The sequence below is a fragment of the Vitis riparia genome, chromosome 18, assembly GCF_004353265.1.
Source record: "Vitis riparia cultivar Riparia Gloire de Montpellier isolate 1030 chromosome 18, EGFV_Vit.rip_1.0, whole genome shotgun sequence".
NCBI classification, from domain to species: Eukaryota; Viridiplantae; Streptophyta; class Magnoliopsida; order Vitales; family Vitaceae; genus Vitis; species Vitis riparia.
This window is the reverse complement of record NC_048448.1, coordinates 21787109-21809007: the sequence shown is the minus strand read 5'-3', so window position 1 is coordinate 21809007 and position 21899 is coordinate 21787109. Positions and strand designations below refer to the sequence as shown.

The 21899-nt window shown below is 33.3% G+C and overlaps 1 protein-coding gene across 1 annotated transcript; it reads left to right on the top strand.

Annotated features, from left to right (window-relative positions):
* The first annotated feature begins 1816 nt into the window (after positions 1 to 1816).
* On the top strand, positions 1817 to 8076 carry LOC117907350 (uncharacterized oxidoreductase At4g09670-like). Its single transcript, XM_034820858.1, has 2 exons — positions 1817 to 2355; positions 7335 to 8076. Exons 1-2 carry the CDS (start codon positions 1894 to 1896, stop codon positions 7947 to 7949), a joined length of 1077 nt encoding a protein of 358 aa, XP_034676749.1. The 5' UTR covers positions 1817 to 1893; the 3' UTR covers positions 7950 to 8076.
* The last annotated feature ends 13823 nt before the right edge of the window (positions 8077 to 21899 follow it).

Here is a 21899-nt window from a genome sequence, read left to right as displayed (position 1 = left end):
GAGTATTAGTTTTGTTTTGAACTTAAAATAATTTAAAATTAACTTTTGAAAAGAACAAGACTTCTAAAGAGGCTTGGAGCGCTTAGGATCGCTCAAGCACACCTTGCTGCTTAAGCACACCTTATCGCTCAAGTGTTTGAGGCCCTCAAGTGGTTGATGAGTTGGCTTAAGTAATCATGTTGATTCCATTGAGATTTTTTACGTAAATTTGATTTATAACTCTTTCAAAATTAAAACTCTTTGGGCTTTTGCCTATGAATACCTTTTTATTAATTAACCCTTTGAGGATTAGAGATTGCATTGAGATCATTATGAGTTCTCATATTATTTGAGAGGGTTTCATTGAGGAGAAAGCCTAAAGTATCATACCATTCCCAATCTCTCATTCAAAGATTTAATCTTTGAATCTTGGTTTGAAGACTTTCATCCCTTCAGCAAGGTTGAGGTGTGTTTATTGGAGTAATAAGAGGTTGCTGCATCACGAATGTACCTTAATTGCTCATAAGGTAAAAAATGGGTATAACATATAAATTTTTATTTAAAATTTTTAATTCACCCATTCATTCCCTTTGGGTGTTACCGCACTGGACTTTGGGGGCTTTTTTAATACTTATTTTAATTTATTAGAAATTATTTTTTCTCAAAGTTCTTAGGCAAATGACTTTTTTTTTTTTATTGACCTCACCTTTACAAGTGTTGATTTGTTATTGGTGCAAAATGGTGAGTATAAGGCCAAAAAGTAAATTCCAGTATCATAAAACAACCTGATTAACATAATTCATTTTATGATCCTTTTGACCAAGATCGGAGCTCCGATGCATAAACATTTTCATATTTTTGCCTAAAGCTTAGCTCATGCATACCTCCCGTTGGCTCTTACCACTCATGATAATGATGGGAATAATAATAATAATAATAATGATAAAAAAAAATTATGTGAATGGATTTTTCTGAATGCCTTCTTCTTCCTTAAATATAAATTGAAACTTTTTTTTTGTCTTTTTCCTCTTTATAATAAGGTAATAATCAAAGAGGATGCGAATGGACCTTTCCAAATGTCTTTTTCCTTTCTAAATATAAATTGAAACTTTCTTGCCCCTTTTCATTTGTCTTTTTCCTCCTTTCACCTCACTTTTTTTTCTAATTATTATTATCATTATTATTATTATAAATAATATGATGATATATTATAAATAATATTTATTAATAATTAAAATGATCAAGTTATAGATATTGAACTAATAATAATAATTTATTTTATTTTAAATTTTTTTTAAAACAATACTAATTACTAATTTTAGTGATCATGTTATAAATATTAAAGTAAAATAATAATAATAATAATAATAATAATAATATATGCAATATAGATGAATTAACATCATATGCATAATATCAACAAGAATAAAAATATAAATAACAGCATAGAAAAAAAATGATTTCATTCGCACCATTTAATATAAATACATTAAACCGTCATTTATTTAAAAATTTATAAAAATTTAATTTTTAGAGAGTTGTTGAATGCATTTATGCAAAATTATCCTAAAATATAAATTTTATAAAAATAATATATTGATAAGAGTGTTGATTAACGAATTTGAAATGCAATGATGGTTAAATATGTGTGTATATATTATTGAGGATAGAGACGTCCACAGAACCGTTTCCGTAGTAAAACTAAATACCAGTGATTCGACCCCAAGGAAAGCCATACGGCACTTTCGATGAAGGAGAACCTTTGCACCGTCGATGTGACGTGCGAATGGACCTGATGATGCCGTTTTATTTAAGCAATTTTGGCACTCGTAGCTGCCCTCATCTTAAAGCAGACAACACTGCTTTCCTTTACACTGTCCGTAACCGATACGCTCTCTCCGATTCCCAAACGACATGGCCGAAACGCCGATCCAATTCGGGATTTTGGGCTGCGCCGAAATAGCACGCAAGGTATCGAGAGCGATAACGCTCGCCCCCAACGCCACGCTGTACGCCGTCGGCAGCCGTTCGCTGGAGAAGGCCACGAGATTCGCCGCCGCCAACGGATTCCCTCCCTCGGCTAAGATTTACGGCAGCTACGAGGCGGTGCTGGACGACCCCGACGTGGACGCCGTGTACGTGCCGCTGCCCACGAGCTTGCACTTGAAGTGGGCGGTGCTGGCGGCGGAGAAGAAGAAGCATGTGCTTCTGGAGAAGCCTGTGGCTCTGAATGTGGCGGAGTTGGATCAGATCTTGGAGGCGTGCGAATCCAATGGAGTGCAGTTTATGGACGGTACGATGTGGATGCACCACCCTCGGACGGCTAAGATGAAGGAGCTCCTCTCCGATCCGCAGCATTTTGGTCAACTCAAATCGGTATGTGACTGAATATATAGGAAAATTCTCCAAAGATGGAAATTGTGGGTCTCAATAAACACCGTCGGTGAAAATTAACTTGGAATTGCAAGGAAATGGTAAAAAGGATATGATAACTTGACCAGTTTCTTTGAATTTATGGTTAATCCGAACCAACCCAAATTAAGAAACATTTAATCCAAGTTCAACCCGATCTGTTCTTTAACCCAACACACTTAATCCAATCCGTTCTTTAATCCAATATACTCAATCAAAGTTCAACTCAATCTTATTTTACTAAACTCGGGTTGAACTAGATTGGTCAAGTTAAATTCGGGTTGATCGGGTTAACTCAAGAAAAACTCGATTGTTTAGGTTGCATGATTCAAAGTTCACTCATACTTTTTTTCTATATTATTTATACGAAATTCAAGATAATAATAAAAATATAAAAATAAACTTACATATCTTTAAAAATGAAAATATGATATGATTATCATTTAATATTTTTTTTTTAATGTTAAAAAAATGAATAATGTTTTATAAGATAATAAAGATTATAAAAATATTAAATCATGTTCAAATTAAGCTCAAATGGTCTAAACCTTAGTCCGAAGTCAATTCAAATTGATTTCAATTGAAAAAATTTGACTAATGAAAATATTTGCACAAGTCTATCCAAACATTAGGTTTGATATCCAAATTACACCCCTAAAAGGATATGAAATAGTTAGAGACGAAAATACCCCTCTAAGATATATAGAGGCTCCAATAGAAATCATTAAATAATATCATAATTATTATGACAAATATACTTCTTTTGAAACAAATAATATAAAAAGTATATTAAGGTATAATAAAATTTGAAAAGCAAATAAAACCCAAAAAGGCGTTTTACTTTTTCTGTTCTTCTTTTATTCTTCATTACAAACTAATAATAATAATAAATAAATAAAATAAATTTGGGAAAATTTTTAATGCTTAACATATTTTTCATTTATATTTTTTATGATTAAACAAACTTCTCCATCTCAATTTTTAAACGATTTTTTTTCTGCATATTATAATTAAACAATTTACCTCTTAACATTATTTAATAGTATGACTTCACTTTAAAAAAAAAAAATTACTAATATAAAAAACTCATATATGAGGATATAATAATTATTTGAAAGTTTTAAATTTTACTAATATAAAATTTTGTTCTTAAATCTTCCATCATTTTCTAAACTAAACAATTGAAAACATGATTTATACATTTATATGGATATAATTTATGAATGTGGATGAAATTTACACAACTATATAAGGATGTTATACTGACTATATAAAACAAATGTATTAACTATACAAGGAGTGTACAAGACTATCTTTTATGCAAGAATTCAATTGTTCCTGAACCACTCATTTTTTTTTTCTTATCACCGAAGACTACACACTCTCATGTCACACATTCCTTCATCACATACTCATCTCATGCACTTTATTTAATTGATACATGACAATTCAAATACTTATCCCACTAATGATGTTTAGGGAAAAAAATTTTGTTTTTAGGTTTTCTACCATTTTCTGAACTAAATTAATAGAAACATGGTTAACACATATATGTAGACATATTATTTATGTATATATATATATATAAAATTTGCACCACTGTACAAGAGTGTTACACTAACTATATAAGAAAAATGTATTAATTGTACAAGAGGTGTACATGGTTGCCTTTTGTGTAGGATTTTGGTCGATTTTGAACCACTCATTTTATTTCTCTTGTCACCCAAAGACTAGACACTCTCATGCCACACATTCCTTCATCACACACCCATCTCATGCACTTTGTTTGATTTGCACATGGTAATTTGATTACTTACTCACTAATGATGTTTGGGAAAAAATTTGTTTTTAAGTCTTCCATTGTTTTCTGAACTAGACCATTGGAAACATGGTTCATAAATCTATGTGGACACATTATTTATGCATGTGTATGAAATTTGCAACATTTTATAAGCGTATTATACTAAATGTACAAGATAAATATACTAATTGTACAAGGGGTATACAAGTTTACCCTTTATATAGGATTTTAATCGACTTTGAACCACTCCTTTTATTTTTCTTATCACCTAAGGACTACACACTTTCATGTCATACATTCCTTAATCACATACAAATCTCATGTACTTTATTTAACCAACACAAGACAATTTGAATATTTATCCCACTAATGATGTTTAAGGAAAAAAATTATTCTTAAGTCTTTTACCATTTTCTAAACCTAACAATTGGAAATATGGTTCACATATCTATGTAGACATATTATTTATGTATGTGCATAGAATTTGCATCATTTTACTAGAGTGTTGCACTAAGTGTATAAGGAAAATATATTAATTGTATAAGGGGTGTACAAGCTAGCCTTTATATAGGATTTCAATTGATTATGTATTACTCTTTTTATTTTTCTTGTTACTCAAGGACTACACACTCTCACGTCACACATTCCTTCATCACACACCCATGTCATGTGTTTTATTTAACTCACACATGACAATTTGAATGTTTCACTACTGATGTTTGAGGAAAAAGGGTGTTCTTAAGTCTTCCACCATTTCCTAAACTAAACAATTGGAAACGTAGTTCATACACCTAAGTGGACACATTATTTATGAATCTACATGAAATTTGCACTACTGTGCAAGTATATTACACTAACTATACAAGACAAATGTACTAATTGTACAAGGGGTATACAAGATTTCTAATAGGTTTTGTGCAATTTGTAAATAACTTGAACTTGAGATTAAGACGATTATCGATATGTTTTTTTTTACCAAATCATTAAGACCTTCCCTACCAAAATTAAAACATAGTAAATAAAATTAAAATTAATCATGTTTGAATTGTTTATTATAAGTAAACTGAATGAAATATATTTTTTTACTATTTTACTCTTATAAACATAATTTCACTGTTATCAATAGAGGTTAAAAAAATTATATTTAAATAGAATTAAAAATGAACAAAAATTATTTTTTGTAACATTTTTATTTTTTTAAATCATTAATTAAAATTATGGAATTATTTTTAAAATTCAAATTTTTTGTTGTAATTATAGTTTTGAAGATTCCATGGTTTTTATCTTAATAGGAAAATGTTTATTTTAATGGCTTTTTATCTTTGTGGGGGGGGGGGGGGGGGGGGGGGGGGGGGGGGGGGGGTGTGGGAGGTTTGGGGGTGTTTTGTGGTAATTAGGTAATTTTGAAATTAAGAAAATTTTAATATCGGGAACACTTTGATTCTGCCAATTATTTGTGTGTTTGTATGTATATGAGTGTGAGAAATAATAAACAGCATATGTCTAATTTGTAAGTTAGAAAAAAAAAAACATAATAATATTTTATAAGGTGTTTAATATATATGAGAAGTTATGTACAACAAGTATATAATAGAAAAACATTTTCTAAGTTATTTAAAAAATATTTATTCTATATTCTATAAGTTTGAAAAAAAGAATAATATCTCATGAGGTATTTAAAAAATATTTACTTTAAAAATGTATTTAACAACAATTATTAATTTTTAATCATTCATCTCCAATATTCAATTTATGGGAGAAAAATGATGGGTGGAAATAGTGTCACATCCCAACAATCATTTTACTTGGTGTCACTAATAAATAGGTGAGAGAAGGCTAAGGTAAATGAAGAGAGAGAGGTGGGAGTTTATTTTCATTTAACAGTTAAGGGTATTTTAGGAATTTTTGAAAGATAATATTTTTCACTTTCACCTCAATTTCCGCTCCATCATTTTAAGTTTTAAGCTCAAATATGGGTGATAGGAGGATGTTGGACCAATCATTAGGCTCAAATAACCTGAAAGCACAATTCTCCCTATCTATTGGAATTGGTCTGAAATTCCTAGGACAGGAATTTGGAATTAACACTATAGCCCTGTTAGGAGAAAAAGGAAAGAACCACGTTTGGTGAGGCAAAAAAATGGAAAAGACATTATTAGGTTACCTATGATTTTGTTCTATTTTTGGAGCTTTCTTTATTGTATTTATTTATTTTTTCTTTTCGCTTGTCATTTTTTACCTGGTGTGCATTTGTACTGTAACAAAATGAATAGAGGGCAAGACAAAATAAGCAAAAGTAAGGAGGGAAAAAAAGATTAATTTCCATAGGAGATAATACATATTTTAATAATTTTTATTTAATTTATTTAACCATTGATAATGATTTTTTAGATATTCAACTGTTTGGATCAAGTGGGTTATGAAATGAAAATGTTGCATTAAGCCCTTTTTGATAATTATTTTCGAAACTAATTTTCTATTATTTAGAAATGAAAAATAGAAAAAAAAAAAAACAAGCATAATCCCAAATTTGCCTTCTTGCTATGATGTTTTGCATCAAATTATCAGGAATTTTCTTTTGTAGTGACACATCTTTTGGTGATTAGGTAGGCCAGCGAAGGTTCATGCTATTATTTTAATTCTGCATTTAGTTTTGATACTGTTTCTCAAGAAAGGAAGCAGAGCAATGACATGAGCTTCCCATTATTTCTTTGGTTTTTCATATTCCTGTTCAGTTTTCTCCCTTTTTTCAGTTACATGATGTACTCTTCAATATAAGGTGAGGACGTATATTTAACCATACTTTTTGGACTACTTATTGTTTCATTGACCTCGTGCTCAAACTCATAGGTAGGGTTCCACTCAAATGGCCAGCAACCAATAAATCTCGCCATATTTCATAAAGAATATCAGGAATCCCATGTAGAAAATCAATTTTTCTTTTGGAATTCCGCTTGCTTGGATGAGGTTTTTTGCTTAATTTTCAATGTGATAAGATTGAAAAATGAACTTTGTCTTTGCCTTGTAAATGTATTGTCCTTTTAGCTATTGATGAAGTTGACATTTAAGAGCTAGGAGGATAGGATACATGCTTAACAACTCTCCATGTCCTTATCATCTTGTCTATTCCTTGGTTCCACAGGTGCAATCCTGCTTCACATATTTGGCTACTTCTGATTTTCATGAGAATAACATTCGTGTTAAGCCAGACCTTGATGCCCTTGGTGCTCTTGGTGATGTTGGGTGGTACTGCATTAGGGCAATCCTGTTTGCTGTTGACTATGAACTGCCTAAATCAGTGAAAGCTTTGCCTGGGACTGTTTTCAATGAAGCAGGGGTACTTACATCATGCGGGGCTTCTCTACTATGGGAAGATGGCAAAGTAGCAACCTTCAATTGCTCCTTCCAAGCCAATTTGACAATGAATATAACTGCTATTGGAACAAAGGGAACTTTGCAGGTTCAGGACTTCGTTATTCCTGTTAAAGAGGACAGTGCCGCTTTTTCTGCTGGTATAGAGTCTTGGTTCAATGACCTCGTGACAGGGTGGAAAACAATGCCAAGCGAGCATGTCGTCACAACAGATCTTCCTCAGGAGGCTCTCATGGTGAAAGAATTTTCCGGTTTGGTTGCAGACATTAAAAGAAATGGTTCAAAACTTGAGCAAAAGTGGCCAACTCTCAGTCGGAAGACACAGCTGGTGCTGGATGCTGTGAAGGTCTCAATCGAGAGGGGGCTTGAGCCCGTTGAGCTTTAGTGGTTTGATAAAACTTTCCCATCCTATGCTTGGTTTTTAGTGCCTTGGGTTTGATGAGTGCTTCTTTTGAATGAACTTTTCTGGACGTTGCTAAATTAGTAAGTAAAGAAGGCTTGTTTCTATGTTATATACATGGGCCAATACTTGAAACGCTTGCCATTCTACTATTCTTATGCCTGCATAATCGATAGGACTAGTCTTAACATGAAATTATAGACGACTCCAGTAGTGGCCATGTTGAATTGGGTTTACGATTCAAGTCATCTCATGCTTTTGTGCGTGTTTAGAATCTAGTTGAAATGATCTATACTAACATTGCCAATGTCTGTAGCGGCCATATCAACTGAATAGGGCATTTACACCCTTCGATGCACGATGATTATATGGATGAGACTGTGAGCCACCAAAAATAATCTTTTTCAGTACAAGAATTAATAATTTTTCCACACAAAAAGATGAAAAACAATGAAGGAGATCATAATTATGTAAAATTTATCATACCATGTTTTCTATTATTTTTTTAATATATATGTAGGAACAATTATAAAAATCTAATTATAATAAAAACTAAATTTTTAATAGAATTATGATCCTAAATTTTAGGAAAGAACCAAATGGAAATAATAATAATTCTAATATCCTAAGTGTTGAGGGCTAGCGTTATCAGAACCACTACAGTTACTTGATGTACTCACCTCCTTAACTGAAGATGATACTTCCTTCCTTTGATCTGCAAAAGATGTCCGGACAGGGGATCCGGACACACCCTCCGATGCCTTTGTTAGTTTTGCTTTCTAACATCTTTATATTTTTATGGGGCCCTTCTCCTTAGGAATGCTTACCTTCTCTGACTGGGTGTGGGCCTTTTATAGTGCCAGGAGCATTATCCCTTGGAATGATGGGAAGACTTTTTGGTTATCATGATGGTGCTTAGAGGGTGGCAGAGCCATCATTATCCTACAGGCGGCTGTCAAAGATTGCTGGAGGGATGATTTGTCGTCATCCTTGTCTTTTCGCTCTGCAGGCGGTGCAGGGCAGGTCGTAGCAGGTTGCCTGAAGTGACCCAGGAAGGTCCTGTCAAGCATGCTTTTGGTAAAATGAATAATGATTGCCCACGAAACGCGGTCAAGACTCTTGTTTGAGATGCTAGCCACTGAGTCCATATAGGGGAGGTGTGTATCGCATGCCAGTCCCATGGTTGTCCGGATGGAGGGTTGGACGTGCCACGTGTCCAAAGGAGGAGTGCTTTGTGAGGCCGCCACGTGTACGCTTAGGGGTGGTCCCTACACTAAGGAAACATAGTTTTGGTTTAATTAGGATATTTACATTATCCTCCTTAAACCAAACTCTTCAAATTTCACCATCCTCATCTTCTTCAACTTGAGTAATGTTTCCAACTTGATTGACTTTGTAAGAAAATTGGCAACTTGATTTTTAAAAGAACAAAAATCAAGCATAATTTCTTTGTCTTTCACCAAATCACGAATGTAATGCAATTTGATGTCAATGTGTTTACTTCTTCTATGAAAAAATGGATTCTTATTTAATGCAATTGTTGATTTATTATCACAAAAAACCTTTATGAGAACTTCCTGAGTTTGTTTCAAGTAAAAAAACATTTGATGCTACCTTTTGAGTAGCACCACTATTAACTGTAATATACTCAACTTTCAGTGTTGACAAAGTAACTACCTATTGTTTCTTTGATGACCAAGAAAAAACTTCTGAACCTAGATTAAATGCATAGCTCAAAGTACTTTTTCACTTTTCTACATCACCTATCCAATCACTATATGTGGATCCAAGAAGCTCAATCTTGTTATCATATGCACAAAATATACCATCACTTTACGTACCTTTAATCTATTGTAAGATAGGCTTTGCTCCTTATGAGTGAGATTGGCATGGAGACTCTGTAAATATGCTTACAAATTTAACTCCAAATACAACGTCGGGTCTTATAGAAGTCAAATATCGTAGACTTCCAATCATTCCTCTAAAATTTGTTGGATCAACCAATTCATGTGAGTTATCTTTTCCTAATTTTAGTCTTTCTTTAACTAGAGTTATAAAAAGATTACATAATTCCATCTTGAAAATTTTAAGAATATCACTTGCATACATCTTCTAAAAAATAAAGATACCTTTATCTATTTGAATTACTTCAATCTCAAGAAAATAGGACATCAATCTCATATTTGTCATAGCAAATTGACTAATCATCACTTCTTTGAATTTTATAATCATCTTCAAATTATTACTAATGATAATTAAATCATCTACATATAAACACATAGTAAGAATGTTACCCTGTAAATCAGATTTGACATATAAAGTTTGTTCATAAGGATAACTTTGAAATCCATTCTTCACTAAATGGGTATCAATACTTGTGCAACATGCTCTTGGTGCCTGCTTTAATCCATACAAGGCCTTTTTTTTTTAGCTTATATACCTTTTTTTTCTTTTTATCATATATCCTTGAGGTTGTTAAACCTCTTCTTCAAGTTCACCATTCAAGAAAGTTAATTTCACATCCATTTGAATCTTCAAATTGTTTTGTGAGCAAACTCATACGAAGAATGTCAAGTCTAGCAATGGGTGCATATACTTAAAAAAGGAAAAAAAATTACTACCTAGTTTTTGCTTGTAACCTTTTGCCGCCAATCTTGCCTTGAAGTGATCAACTTTTCCATTTATCTTGCACTTGTTTTTATATACCCATTGACACCAATTGATTTCATAGCACTAGGGAGATTAGTAAGATCCAATGCATTATTTTTCTCAATTGTGTCAATTTCTTCATCCATAACTTTAAAGCCAACAATCATCTCGAGTAGCTTCCTCATAACTTAATGAATCACAATTTGCAAAAAAAAAAAAATTCATCAATTCATTACTTATTGGGTCACTGTAATCACCAACCACATAATCTTGCAAGTGTATAGGTAAAAAATATTGATGTTGTGGATGCCTTGATGACTCTATTGAATATGTAGTCATAATTGGTGCACTAGTAGACTACATACTTTGATCTTCACTTTGCTCTTAAAGATGAATATGAACACTTAATTGTCTTTTTTCATTAGAAGACTAATCCTATATTGCTTGATAATAATAAAAAATCAAATCATGACTAACAATAACCTTCTTGGTTTGTGGATTGTAAAGTTTATAATCTTTTATCATTGGCTATAATCAATAAAAATGTACTTTTCACCTTTAATATCATGTTCTTTCTAGAATGCATCGAACACATAAACATAAGCTATGCAGTTTAACACTTTAGATGACCAATGTTAAACTTTCTATTACTTCAAGATTCTTGTGGGGTAAGCAGTTTTAATGTTGCTCCTATTCAATAAATAAACTACATAAGAAATTGCTTTGACCTAAAATATTTTTGGCAATTTTTTTAAGTGCAACATGTACCTCACCATATCTATAATTGTTTAATTTTTTTTCTCTTTGCAATTCCTTTTTGCTATAAAGTGTAACTTGTAGTCAATTGATCTTCAATACCATTTTTTTTTCAAAAATTGTCACAAACAATATATTCAGTATCTTTCCCTGTTTAAAAAATTTCATGGTATACCCACTTTGTTTTTCCATATAAGCTTTAAAATTTTTGATAATTTCATATGCATCTCCCTTTTGCTTTAAAAAATAAACTCAAGCCTTTCTATTAAAATCATCAATAAAAGTAATAAATACCTATGATCTCCATTTGAGGGAATAATAAGGAATCCTATATCTCTTTGTTTCCTATCTTAAGACTAAGTTGGGTGCATGAAAACTCTCTAGGGCTTCTAGATCCTATGCAATGGAAGCAAAAATACGCTTTTTAACATTAAAGGATCTAGAATAAGTGCTTTAAAAACTTTACCTTTGATTTGGATGTTCATAAATCAAATTCGTTCAAAGACAATCAAATCTGAAATCGTTGAAAGCCTCATAAACCCACGATCTTCCACCCGATGACTCAACCTCGAATCTTGGCACTCAAACAGTGGGGTGTTTAGGAAGGTGGAGGCTAAAGCTTTCTCTATTCTTTGATAATTGAAGATAAGTGACAAAAAACCCTCACTCCAAATGGGGTATTTATTGGGTTCCCCATTGGGTTTTAATGACTTGAGCTTATTAAGAGTTTGAGTCACTTAATCTATGTTAAAGGTTCCTAATTAATTAATTAAGCTAATAGGGTTGTCTAATTAATAAATTAGCCTAATCCAAAGATAACATTCACTAACCCTTATGCAATCTTGCATAATTACCAAAACACTCTTATCCATAAAAGCAAACCTAGAGCTTATCTAATGTTCATAAATTGTGTCATCAAAATATATTAGCTTGAACAAAGGCCATTAGGAACCATAAGAGTACTAACTCTTTTAGAATCAAATTCTGAAGTTGATTCAACATCTCATTACAAAGAATTAACTGCACTTTAGTACCCTATATAAATAATAACAAGACAAAGGTCGGGTCCATGACCTAGTATCCACTACATGCAGACTTCTCATGAACTGGTGTTCGTAATCTAACTAGTGTTATCACCTATCAAGATTACCTCTTCAATCCTTGAGTTATAGATTCACCTATTATGTGATCAATTAACATAATCTAACTCTAGGAGCATATTTCAAAATTCCACTAAAAGAATTGCTATGGTCATAGTCTTCTAGATCGCATGTCCTTTAGGACACTATAGACCCTCCATTTTGTCTTTCTAGCACATGTCCTATTATGTGTTCATTTGGTACTTCACAACAATTCCCTGGTGGCCCATTATTACTCATGTAGCTTATATTTTATAAGCCACCTTGAAGACTTTGATTGAGAGATTTATCTAACCCCATTATGACCCTTGGCAACCATAATTTAGACTTAGGTAGTGTCCTAAACACCTTAGGCCCACTTAGGTACACTTGGCCCATTAGGCACCTCCTTAGGCCCACTTAGACACTTCATTGGGCTTAGTTCACTTAGGCCCACTTAGGCATACTTGGCCCATTAAGTACCACCTTAGGTCCATCTAGGTTCACTTAAGCTGATTTAGGTTACTTAGACCCATTTGAACACCCCTAGGCCCCTTGAGACTCACTAGGCCCATCTAGGACACTTAAGCCCACTTGGCCCATTAGACATTTTTAGCGTGACTTGTATGACTTGCATAGTTGCATGACTTGTGTGGCTTAGTTTTTATTTATTTATTTTTATTTTTATTATTATCAATCACTTGTTTATTTTTATTTTTTATCTTTATTTTTATACTATTTTTCTTATTTTTTTAATTAACCTATTTATTTATTATTGTTTTATCGTTTTCTAATTTATTTATTTATTTATTTATTCATTCAATTATTTAATTTGATAAATTTCATGCTTTTGTAAGGAAACTTACCATTGGAGTTTAAGGAATGTGGGACTCTCCTTGGAAGACATTTTGGGGGAGTTTGAAATTTTGAGGATTTGTTTTGGTGCGGAAGATATGGAGATGACATGGGAGTTTAAGAAAAGCGAGGCTGTCCTTAGAAGGTGTTTTTGGGAAGTTTGAAATTCTAAGGATTTGTTTTGGTAAGGAAGATATGGATATTAGGAGTTTAAGGAAAATTGGACTCCTTGAGAATAATTGAGAGTCCACAACTACATGTATTTTTGAATATAAAAAGGAGAATTTGAACTGAAATGGGACTTTTGGGATGAAAAGATTGGAGAAAGAAAGGAAAAATGGGAGGTCCCCAAGTTTCATGATGGTTCTCATTATTCTAAAGTGGGAATTGTCCTATTCAATCTATTGCGCATGCCACCATTCAGTGCAGAGAACCAAAAGTTACAAGGTGGTTAGTTTGACCAAGCTGATCGTCTTTTCAATAGTGTAAGAGATACATGATTAAGTGCAGCTGGGAAAGGCAACACATTAGATGTGAAGGAACTAATTCCAGAATTCTTCTACATGCCAAAGTTCTTGGAAAATCATTTCAACTTTGACTTGGGAGAGAAACGATCAGGAGAAAAGGTCGGTGATGTTGTGTTACCTCCTTAGTCCAAATGCAGTGCCAGAGAGTTTATTAGGAAGCATAGAGAAGCACTAGAATCAGATTTTGTTTCAGAAAATCTGCATCATTGGATAGATCTCATCTTTGGATACAAACAGAATGGCAAGGTTGTATGTTAAATGAAGAATGGTGGACAGTGTTGGGACGTCATTTGTTTATTTGGCCCTGGTGCCTAGGCTGAAGAGCCTGCGCGGCGCGCCTAGAGTGGCCTCCCCAGGATTCGAACTCGGGACCTTAACCCAGGCAGTTGCCATCCTGGTACCATCTGAGCTAGTAGCCCAGATGGTACCAGGATGGCAACTGCCTGGGTTAAGGTCCCGAGTTCGAATCCTGGTACCATCTGAGCTAGTAGCCCAGATGGTACCAGGAGGGCAACTGTCTAGGTTAAGGTCCCGAGTTCGAATCCTGGGGACGTCACCCTCCAAGGGCCAAATAAACAAATGGCCCCATAAGACTCTGCGCTGTTCGGCCCATTCCGGCTGTGACACCCCTGACTGGCATAGTTCGGTGGTACGGCTGGGCACCAGAGCAAAAAAGGCCGACGTTTATGTTGGGACGTCATTTGTTTATTTGGCCCTGGTGCCTAGGCTGAAGAGCCTGCGCGGCGCGCCCAGAGTGGCCTCCCCAGGATTCGAACTCGGGACCTTAACCCAGGCAGTTGCCATCCTGGTACCATCTGAGCTAGAAGAGCCTAGGCACCAGGGCCAAATAAACAAATGACGTCCCAACATAAGCTTGTTATACCTAGTAAAAGGCCAACTGATTATTCTCTCTAACCATGGCTGACAAAACCATCGGAGGGTGTGTCCGAACACCCTGTCCGGACGCCTTTTGCAGGAACGACTGAGCTAGGAATCTATATTGGTTGAGATCGTGCGTCCATCCATTTGGCAACTAAATGGATCACCAGGGACGTGAGGCCTCAACAGACAGTTCTGTTTGGGGCAAGGGGAGATTCCAGGCTGTGAGAGAGTAAAAAGGAGGTTGCCATAAAGGGAGGACAGGGGAGACCATGATTCTCCATTCTACACAGCACACACAGTAATGGTTTTTTTTAGGAAAAATCACCCACATAACACCATCTCAAACAAAAAATGATTGGCCGACATTCTTTTAAAGGAGAATCACACTTAGGACAACTTTTAGAAGCAGATTATCACCAGATTTTTGGACGGGGCTGCATCCATCAGGACTTCGGACATCACCTTGCACAAACTTATATGCTGGATGGGATTAATTTTTGGGGGAGTTCACTAAGCATGGAATGCACTCTGGGTTGAAGACAACTAGTCCACGCACAAGCATCCCCAAAGCTGCAACTTTTGAGGGGCCCACATCCCAATTTCCATAAATATTTCCATGGTATCTTCAAGAGAACCATGCACACCACTGATCCAAAGCGAGTAGGTTGCTTCTTCCAAAGGTAAGGAGAGACAAGGCAACACGCATGGATGAAGGCTTCATTCTGCTGCCAGTCCATAACCTCCATGGGCTGTAATTCAATGGATGTACAGTCCAATTTGGGATTGATCACGCACCATGGAGAGTGAACACCATGGACGTCTCCAACACTTTGCCCACATGTGGAGAATACCATCCATGGACCTTAGAGAGAAACATCAACACACACCAGATTGAGTGGGGACGCATGTGAAAAATGCGGGTCCACAGACACCTAAGGGAACACATTGTCTCAATCCTATGAGATATCATGATGCCTCTATTGAGAATATATATTGCCACCAACCTCCATCAACAGTGACCCAATCCATAAGAATATGTGATCACCTTGGGGTCTCACCCATAAGTCAAAACCTTTGTTGACTTTGGCGCTGACTCAATATCCTCTCAAGGTTAAGAGTTCATGCAGTATAGTAGCTTGATGAATCATGACAATCGGTAGTCTTACATTATGATTCACCTTAGGTCTTGTTCAATGAGTAACCATATGTACTATAATCTTTATTGGATTGTCCAAATCCATGACCGATTATAAATCACTTATCAACTTACAAGGAACTCATGACTATTTCTACAACTCCTAATGTACTCTAACCATATACAATGTAAGAGATATGAGCATGTATGCTCAAATAACCAATAAATGCATTTGAGATAGTAAAGTGAACAAGAAACATAAATATAAGTTTATTAATGAATCTAAAACTATTACATTATGTCATCCTTTCTAGAGCTCTATCCCAATAGGAACCTCCACCGAACATAGATCCTAACTCTCCATGATTTTCCTGTTGGAAAAAGATCTCTACATCTCTTTCCCAAAACACATGTTTCACAAAACACTTGGATAATTAATAAAATTAAAATAACTTAAAAAGCATCTTCTTAGCAGTAAGTAATTTCAGACCTCTAAACTTTGAATGTCCAAAACATGAGTGTCATAATAAATTTTTTTATCATTAATTATAGAACTAAAGCAAGGTAAATTTCCACAACTAATATTTAATGAAAATAAATGATTTTGTCTCATATTTACCTTTCCTATTAGTTTTTTATTTTATTTTATTTTATTTTTATCATCTTTGATGTTACAAACATCCTTATGAATCCATATATAATACCCTTTTTTGAAAGTTGCTCCCATACTTAATAAATTTTAATTAAAACTTAGAACATATATCACATTAGGGATAAAGTTTTGGGATTCATGCTTTAGAGGGATGATTGGTCTTGGCCATTAGGATGGGGTTCCCATGGTAGGTGCACTGGTGTGTAAACCACACATTAGACAGGAACCATAGTGAGTCCTGACGTAAGGATATTTGGTAGTCATGACTTTATCAAGTTGTTATATCATTTTATCTCTCAACCTTGAGAGAATACTAAGCTTGTATCATAGTTTGTAATGACTTAGACCTAAGGGCGAGATCCTAAAGTGATCATATATTCCTTATGTATTGAGTCATTATTGATGAAAGCTAGTAGCAACAAGTAGTCTCAATAGAGACATTAGATATCTCAAGGACTTTGAGATAGTTTGTCCATTGGGTGATTCTAAAGAAGTATGTTAAGATAAACTATGGTCATATTAGTTCCTTAAGTGGAACTTGATATAAACTCTTTGTGAGCTATCACATGTTAGTTGATCACACAATGGGAAGATATGTAACTCAAGAATGGTAGAGGCAATCTTGAGAGACTGAAAACGTTCACCTTGTTAGATTGCAAATGTCAATTCATTAGGAAACGTTATACACTGGATAGTAGTTTACATACTTAAGCACCTTATGTCTCATCATTATTTACATAGGTTATTGAAGTGTAGTTAACTCTTCGTAGTGGGATGTTGAGTCAATTTCAAAATTGGATTATGAGGGAGTCAATATTATCTTATGGATCCTAATGTTCCCCATTTGAGTTCATTTATATACCTTGATCACATGACTTATAAGAGTCAAAATCGTTTCTTAGCTCACTTATGAATTAACTTCAATAAGTGTAGTTAAATCTTAGTAGTGAGATATTGAATCAACTTCAAATTTGGATTATGAAGGAGTTAGCATTGTCTTATGGTTCCTAATGGTCACCGTTTGAGCTCATATATATACCTTGATGACACAATTTATGAGAGTCGGATTGTTTATTAGCTCACTTATTTGCATTAGGACATTTTGGTAAATATATAAGATTGCACAAGAGTTAGTGAATGGTATCTTTAAACTAGACTAATTGATCAATTGGAGCCCAATTAGGTTAATCAATCAATTAAGACCTTTTTTAGGTTAGATTAAGTGATCTAAACCAAAGGTGAACTCAAGCCATTTAAGCCCATGGGAAACCTATTTACCTTTAGGGGTTAGGCTTTCGACTTTGTCATTCTCCCTTACATTTTTAGAGATAGAACCCTAGCCTCCCCCACTCTTCAGATCTTCAGTATCTAAATGCCAAGATTGAAGGAGTCATTGGGCGAAAGACTTAGGGTGTAATGCCCTAAATTAAATTTTAGGGCTAAAACCATAAATTAAAAATAATCAAATGAATTAAATAGATTAAAAGAGGGTAGAAGGGTCTTTTCTCATTAAAAGAGGGTAGATTTTTTTTTTTTTACTTCTGTATATAGAAACCTTTTTTGCACAGAGATCAGAGATATTAAAGAACGTAGGGCAATATAGAGATGAAGATTTGAGAGCCTAGGGTTTGATAATTAGTTTTTCCAAGTAAGGTTCTAACTCTTAGACTAGTATTTTAGATTCTTTAAATCATTTTGAATAGTTTAAATATTCTTTTAGAAAATCTAAATCTAGATTGGGGTTTAACCTATTTGTTTTTAAATAAAAACTTGGAAATATATGAATATAGGGAGATTGATTGGTGGAGATAAAGAAAATAAAAAATGTTACATCATAAGTGTTGGAATGGGATTACTCTAGTGCCAAGTGTGGGATGGGATTGCTACTTGCATATGATGACTACTAGTTTGAGTTTAAATAAGGAGAAAAATAAAATTATAACAAAAACTAGTTTAGTTCAAATAAATAATAGGAATAGGTTTTTAGAGAGTTTCAATTTAAACTAATAAAAAATGATAGATTCTTGGGATTGGATTTAAGAAAAGAAGTTCAAATTAATGTTGGTAATTCAAATTAATAATATTAATACATAAAAATTATTAGGAATGTCATTCTATAATTTTAGAGAATTAGCCAATAGTAATAGGTGGTTTTTCTAAATTATTTTTTGGGAGGATTAATTTTTTCAATGGCAAATTCTTCTAGATTTTGTTGCTTCTTTGATGTAAGGGAAATTAATGTAGATTTCTACATTTATATATATATATATATATATATATATATATATATATATATATATATATATATATATATATATATATATATTCTTTTTATACTTTATTTTGAATTATGTAAAAAGGTGATTTTTGTTTCTCTATATGGATGAAATACATTTTGTACTAAAAAATTGTTAGAACATTTTTTTTTTGTTTATAAAAAAAAAAAAATGAAGATATATATTTTTTTATAAGTTTGAAACAATTAAATAAAAATGTTTGACTCTAGTTTGTTTGAGCATAGTTAATAGGATACAATTGTTGACCTTTACATCCCTTAGTGAGGAATGTAATTGCTTTGAGCCTTAACCTCTAGGGGTTTGATTAGAGGTTACTAGTGTTAGTAGTGTTTGGTTCCGTCCATATTAAAAAGAATAAATTTAAAGCTAGTCACCCATTTGTAAAGTTCTACCTATTCAAATAACAAAGTCTCACCTAATTGGGCACAATTTCTTACTTGATAACCTAAGAATATTTTGAATACATTTGATTTGATATGAAATTGTTATTAACATAAATATGAAAAAAAAAATTGGTTGAAAAGTTTTGGATGTTTTACCATGTTTGAACTCAAGAGTTTTTATGAAAAGGATTATAAATTGTATCCCCTATTTGCATTCACAATTGAAAATTTTTATTTATGAAACTATATTAATATTTCCTTAGCGGGCTTTGAGTTTATTCCTTTCCATTGACAATTTTTCAAGTACTTTCAATACAAGTGGAGAATGATAGTTAGAATGGGATTTTGGTTTTATTAGGATTTTTGGTTTAGACTTTTATTTTATACTTTGTTTAAATGTTAAAAATTAATTACTATTTGAATTATTCGAGTTTAAAGTTATTTTGACAACAACAAAATGGTTGATCTTTATTTATTTATTTATCTATTTATTTAATTTAAGTTTTGAGGATAAAGTATGTTTTACTACTCTAACCATGAATTTGGTAATTGGTATAAACTTTTGGTTACAAAATGATTGTTTAAGTCATTTGCACTTTTAGTCTTCTGGTTTAAGGTGTGAAATGAACATTATGCCCTTAGAGTGGGTTTTGGGATGTGACAAGGTAGTATCAAAGTACTAGGTTATGATCTTATTAGGAATTTGAATTAGTTTAGGTTGGGGATAGATGAGTGATGCATTAGTTTAACTTTCAACTTCATCTGGTATAAATTCCTATTCTTTCTTTTATTCTAAATTGACTAATTTGTTTCTTAGTTACTAATGCAAGCTTGACATGCTCTTTTATTTTAATATCTTTTATTATTGGGTATGTCTATTGCTAGCATAGACTTTGATTTGATTATTGTTACTCCTATGAGAGATTCTATTGTAGCTAATAAAATGTTTAGAAGTTGTCTTGTGATGATTGGTTATAGGGAGATATTAGTTGACTTAGTATTCATTGACCTTCAGGATTTTGATGTGATTTTGAGGATGGATTGGTTTGATGAGAACTCCATATTACTTTGTTCTTAAGCCCTAGATCTTATAAGGTGCATGCATTTATCCCTAAAGTTCTCTAGATTTAACACAACGGAAAATAATGGCTTTAGAAACCATTATAGGATATAGATCTAAAGATATAATACTCATACCTATGATATGGATGTTCCCAGATTGAGTCCAAGTCGATGAAGAAGAATTTTTAGTATGTGGAAGTCTTATACACCTAAAGTCTTCTTCTTGATGACTTTAACCATGACCTTGGCATTGCAAAGGGTGGGCTTTAAAAGGAAGGAAGCTTTGGCTCTTTCTTTGAAGGTGGAAGACAACTAACTAAAGTCATGGAAAATCTAACCTAACCTGTAAAGGGGCATTTATATGGTTTCCTTACTAGGCTTAAGTGACTTGAGCCCACCAAGGCTTATGTCACTTGATGTTGCCCAAAATGTGTCCTAATTAGTTAATTAACCCAACAAAGTTGTCTAATTAATCGGTTAGTCTAATCCCAAGCAGTTATTCACTATTGCTTGTGCAACCTTGCATAATTACCAAAACAACCTTATGCACAAAAGTGAACCTAGAGTCAATCCAACCCTCATAAATTGTGCCAACATGGTATATGAGTTCAAAGCAAGGACTACTGAGACTCATAAGAGTCTTGGCTCCATCAGAATCCAATTCTGAAATTGATTCAACATTCTAATACAAAGAATCAATTACACTCCAATACCCTATGTAAATAACAACGAGACGCAGTTCGAGTCCGTGATTTATTATCCACTACATGCAGACTCCCCATGAACTGGTGTTTGTGATCTAACAAGGTAGTGTTATCACCTATCAAGATTACCTCTCCAATCATTGAGTTACAAATCCCACTTATTATGTGATCAACTGATATATTATACCTCTAAGGAGCATAGGTCAAATTCCACTAAATGAATTATTGAGAATACAGATTTTATGATCACATCTCATCTTAATCATGGAGTCTCAAATCTTGTTATATCATGATCAACTAACATATTCATGTTCTCAAAGGACATATATCAAATTCCACCAAAGGAATTGTTATGGTCATAGACTATATGATCATGAATCCTTAGGATCACCCAAGTCTCAATCTATGAAATATCATGGTGCCTTTATAGAGAATACTTGTTCTCACTTGCCTAAACCACTGGTCATCCAATGTAGTATCACTTTAGGATCTTATCCATGGTCAAAGTAATTGATAACCTTAGCATTAGCATAATTTTCTCTTAAGGGAGAGAATTCATGCAAAATAGTAGCTTAGAGAGGTCATGACAAATTGATAGCCATTATTCATGACTCATCATGGGTTTTGTTCAATGTGTAATCATACAGAGTAATACACTCACTATTATCCATCTCGATGACTAAGATAAGTTATCTCAATAATTAAGAGGTAGTGTACTATGACTTTTAATGGATTGTCTAAGTCTATAAATCAATCATGAACAAACCATCAATTTGTAAGGAACCCATGACTTGAATATTTCCTACGACTCCTAAAGCACTCAAGTCATATACAATATAAGTGATTAAGCTAGAATACTCAAATATATGATAATGCATGCAAATAGGATAATAAGGTGAAATTGATACCATTTAT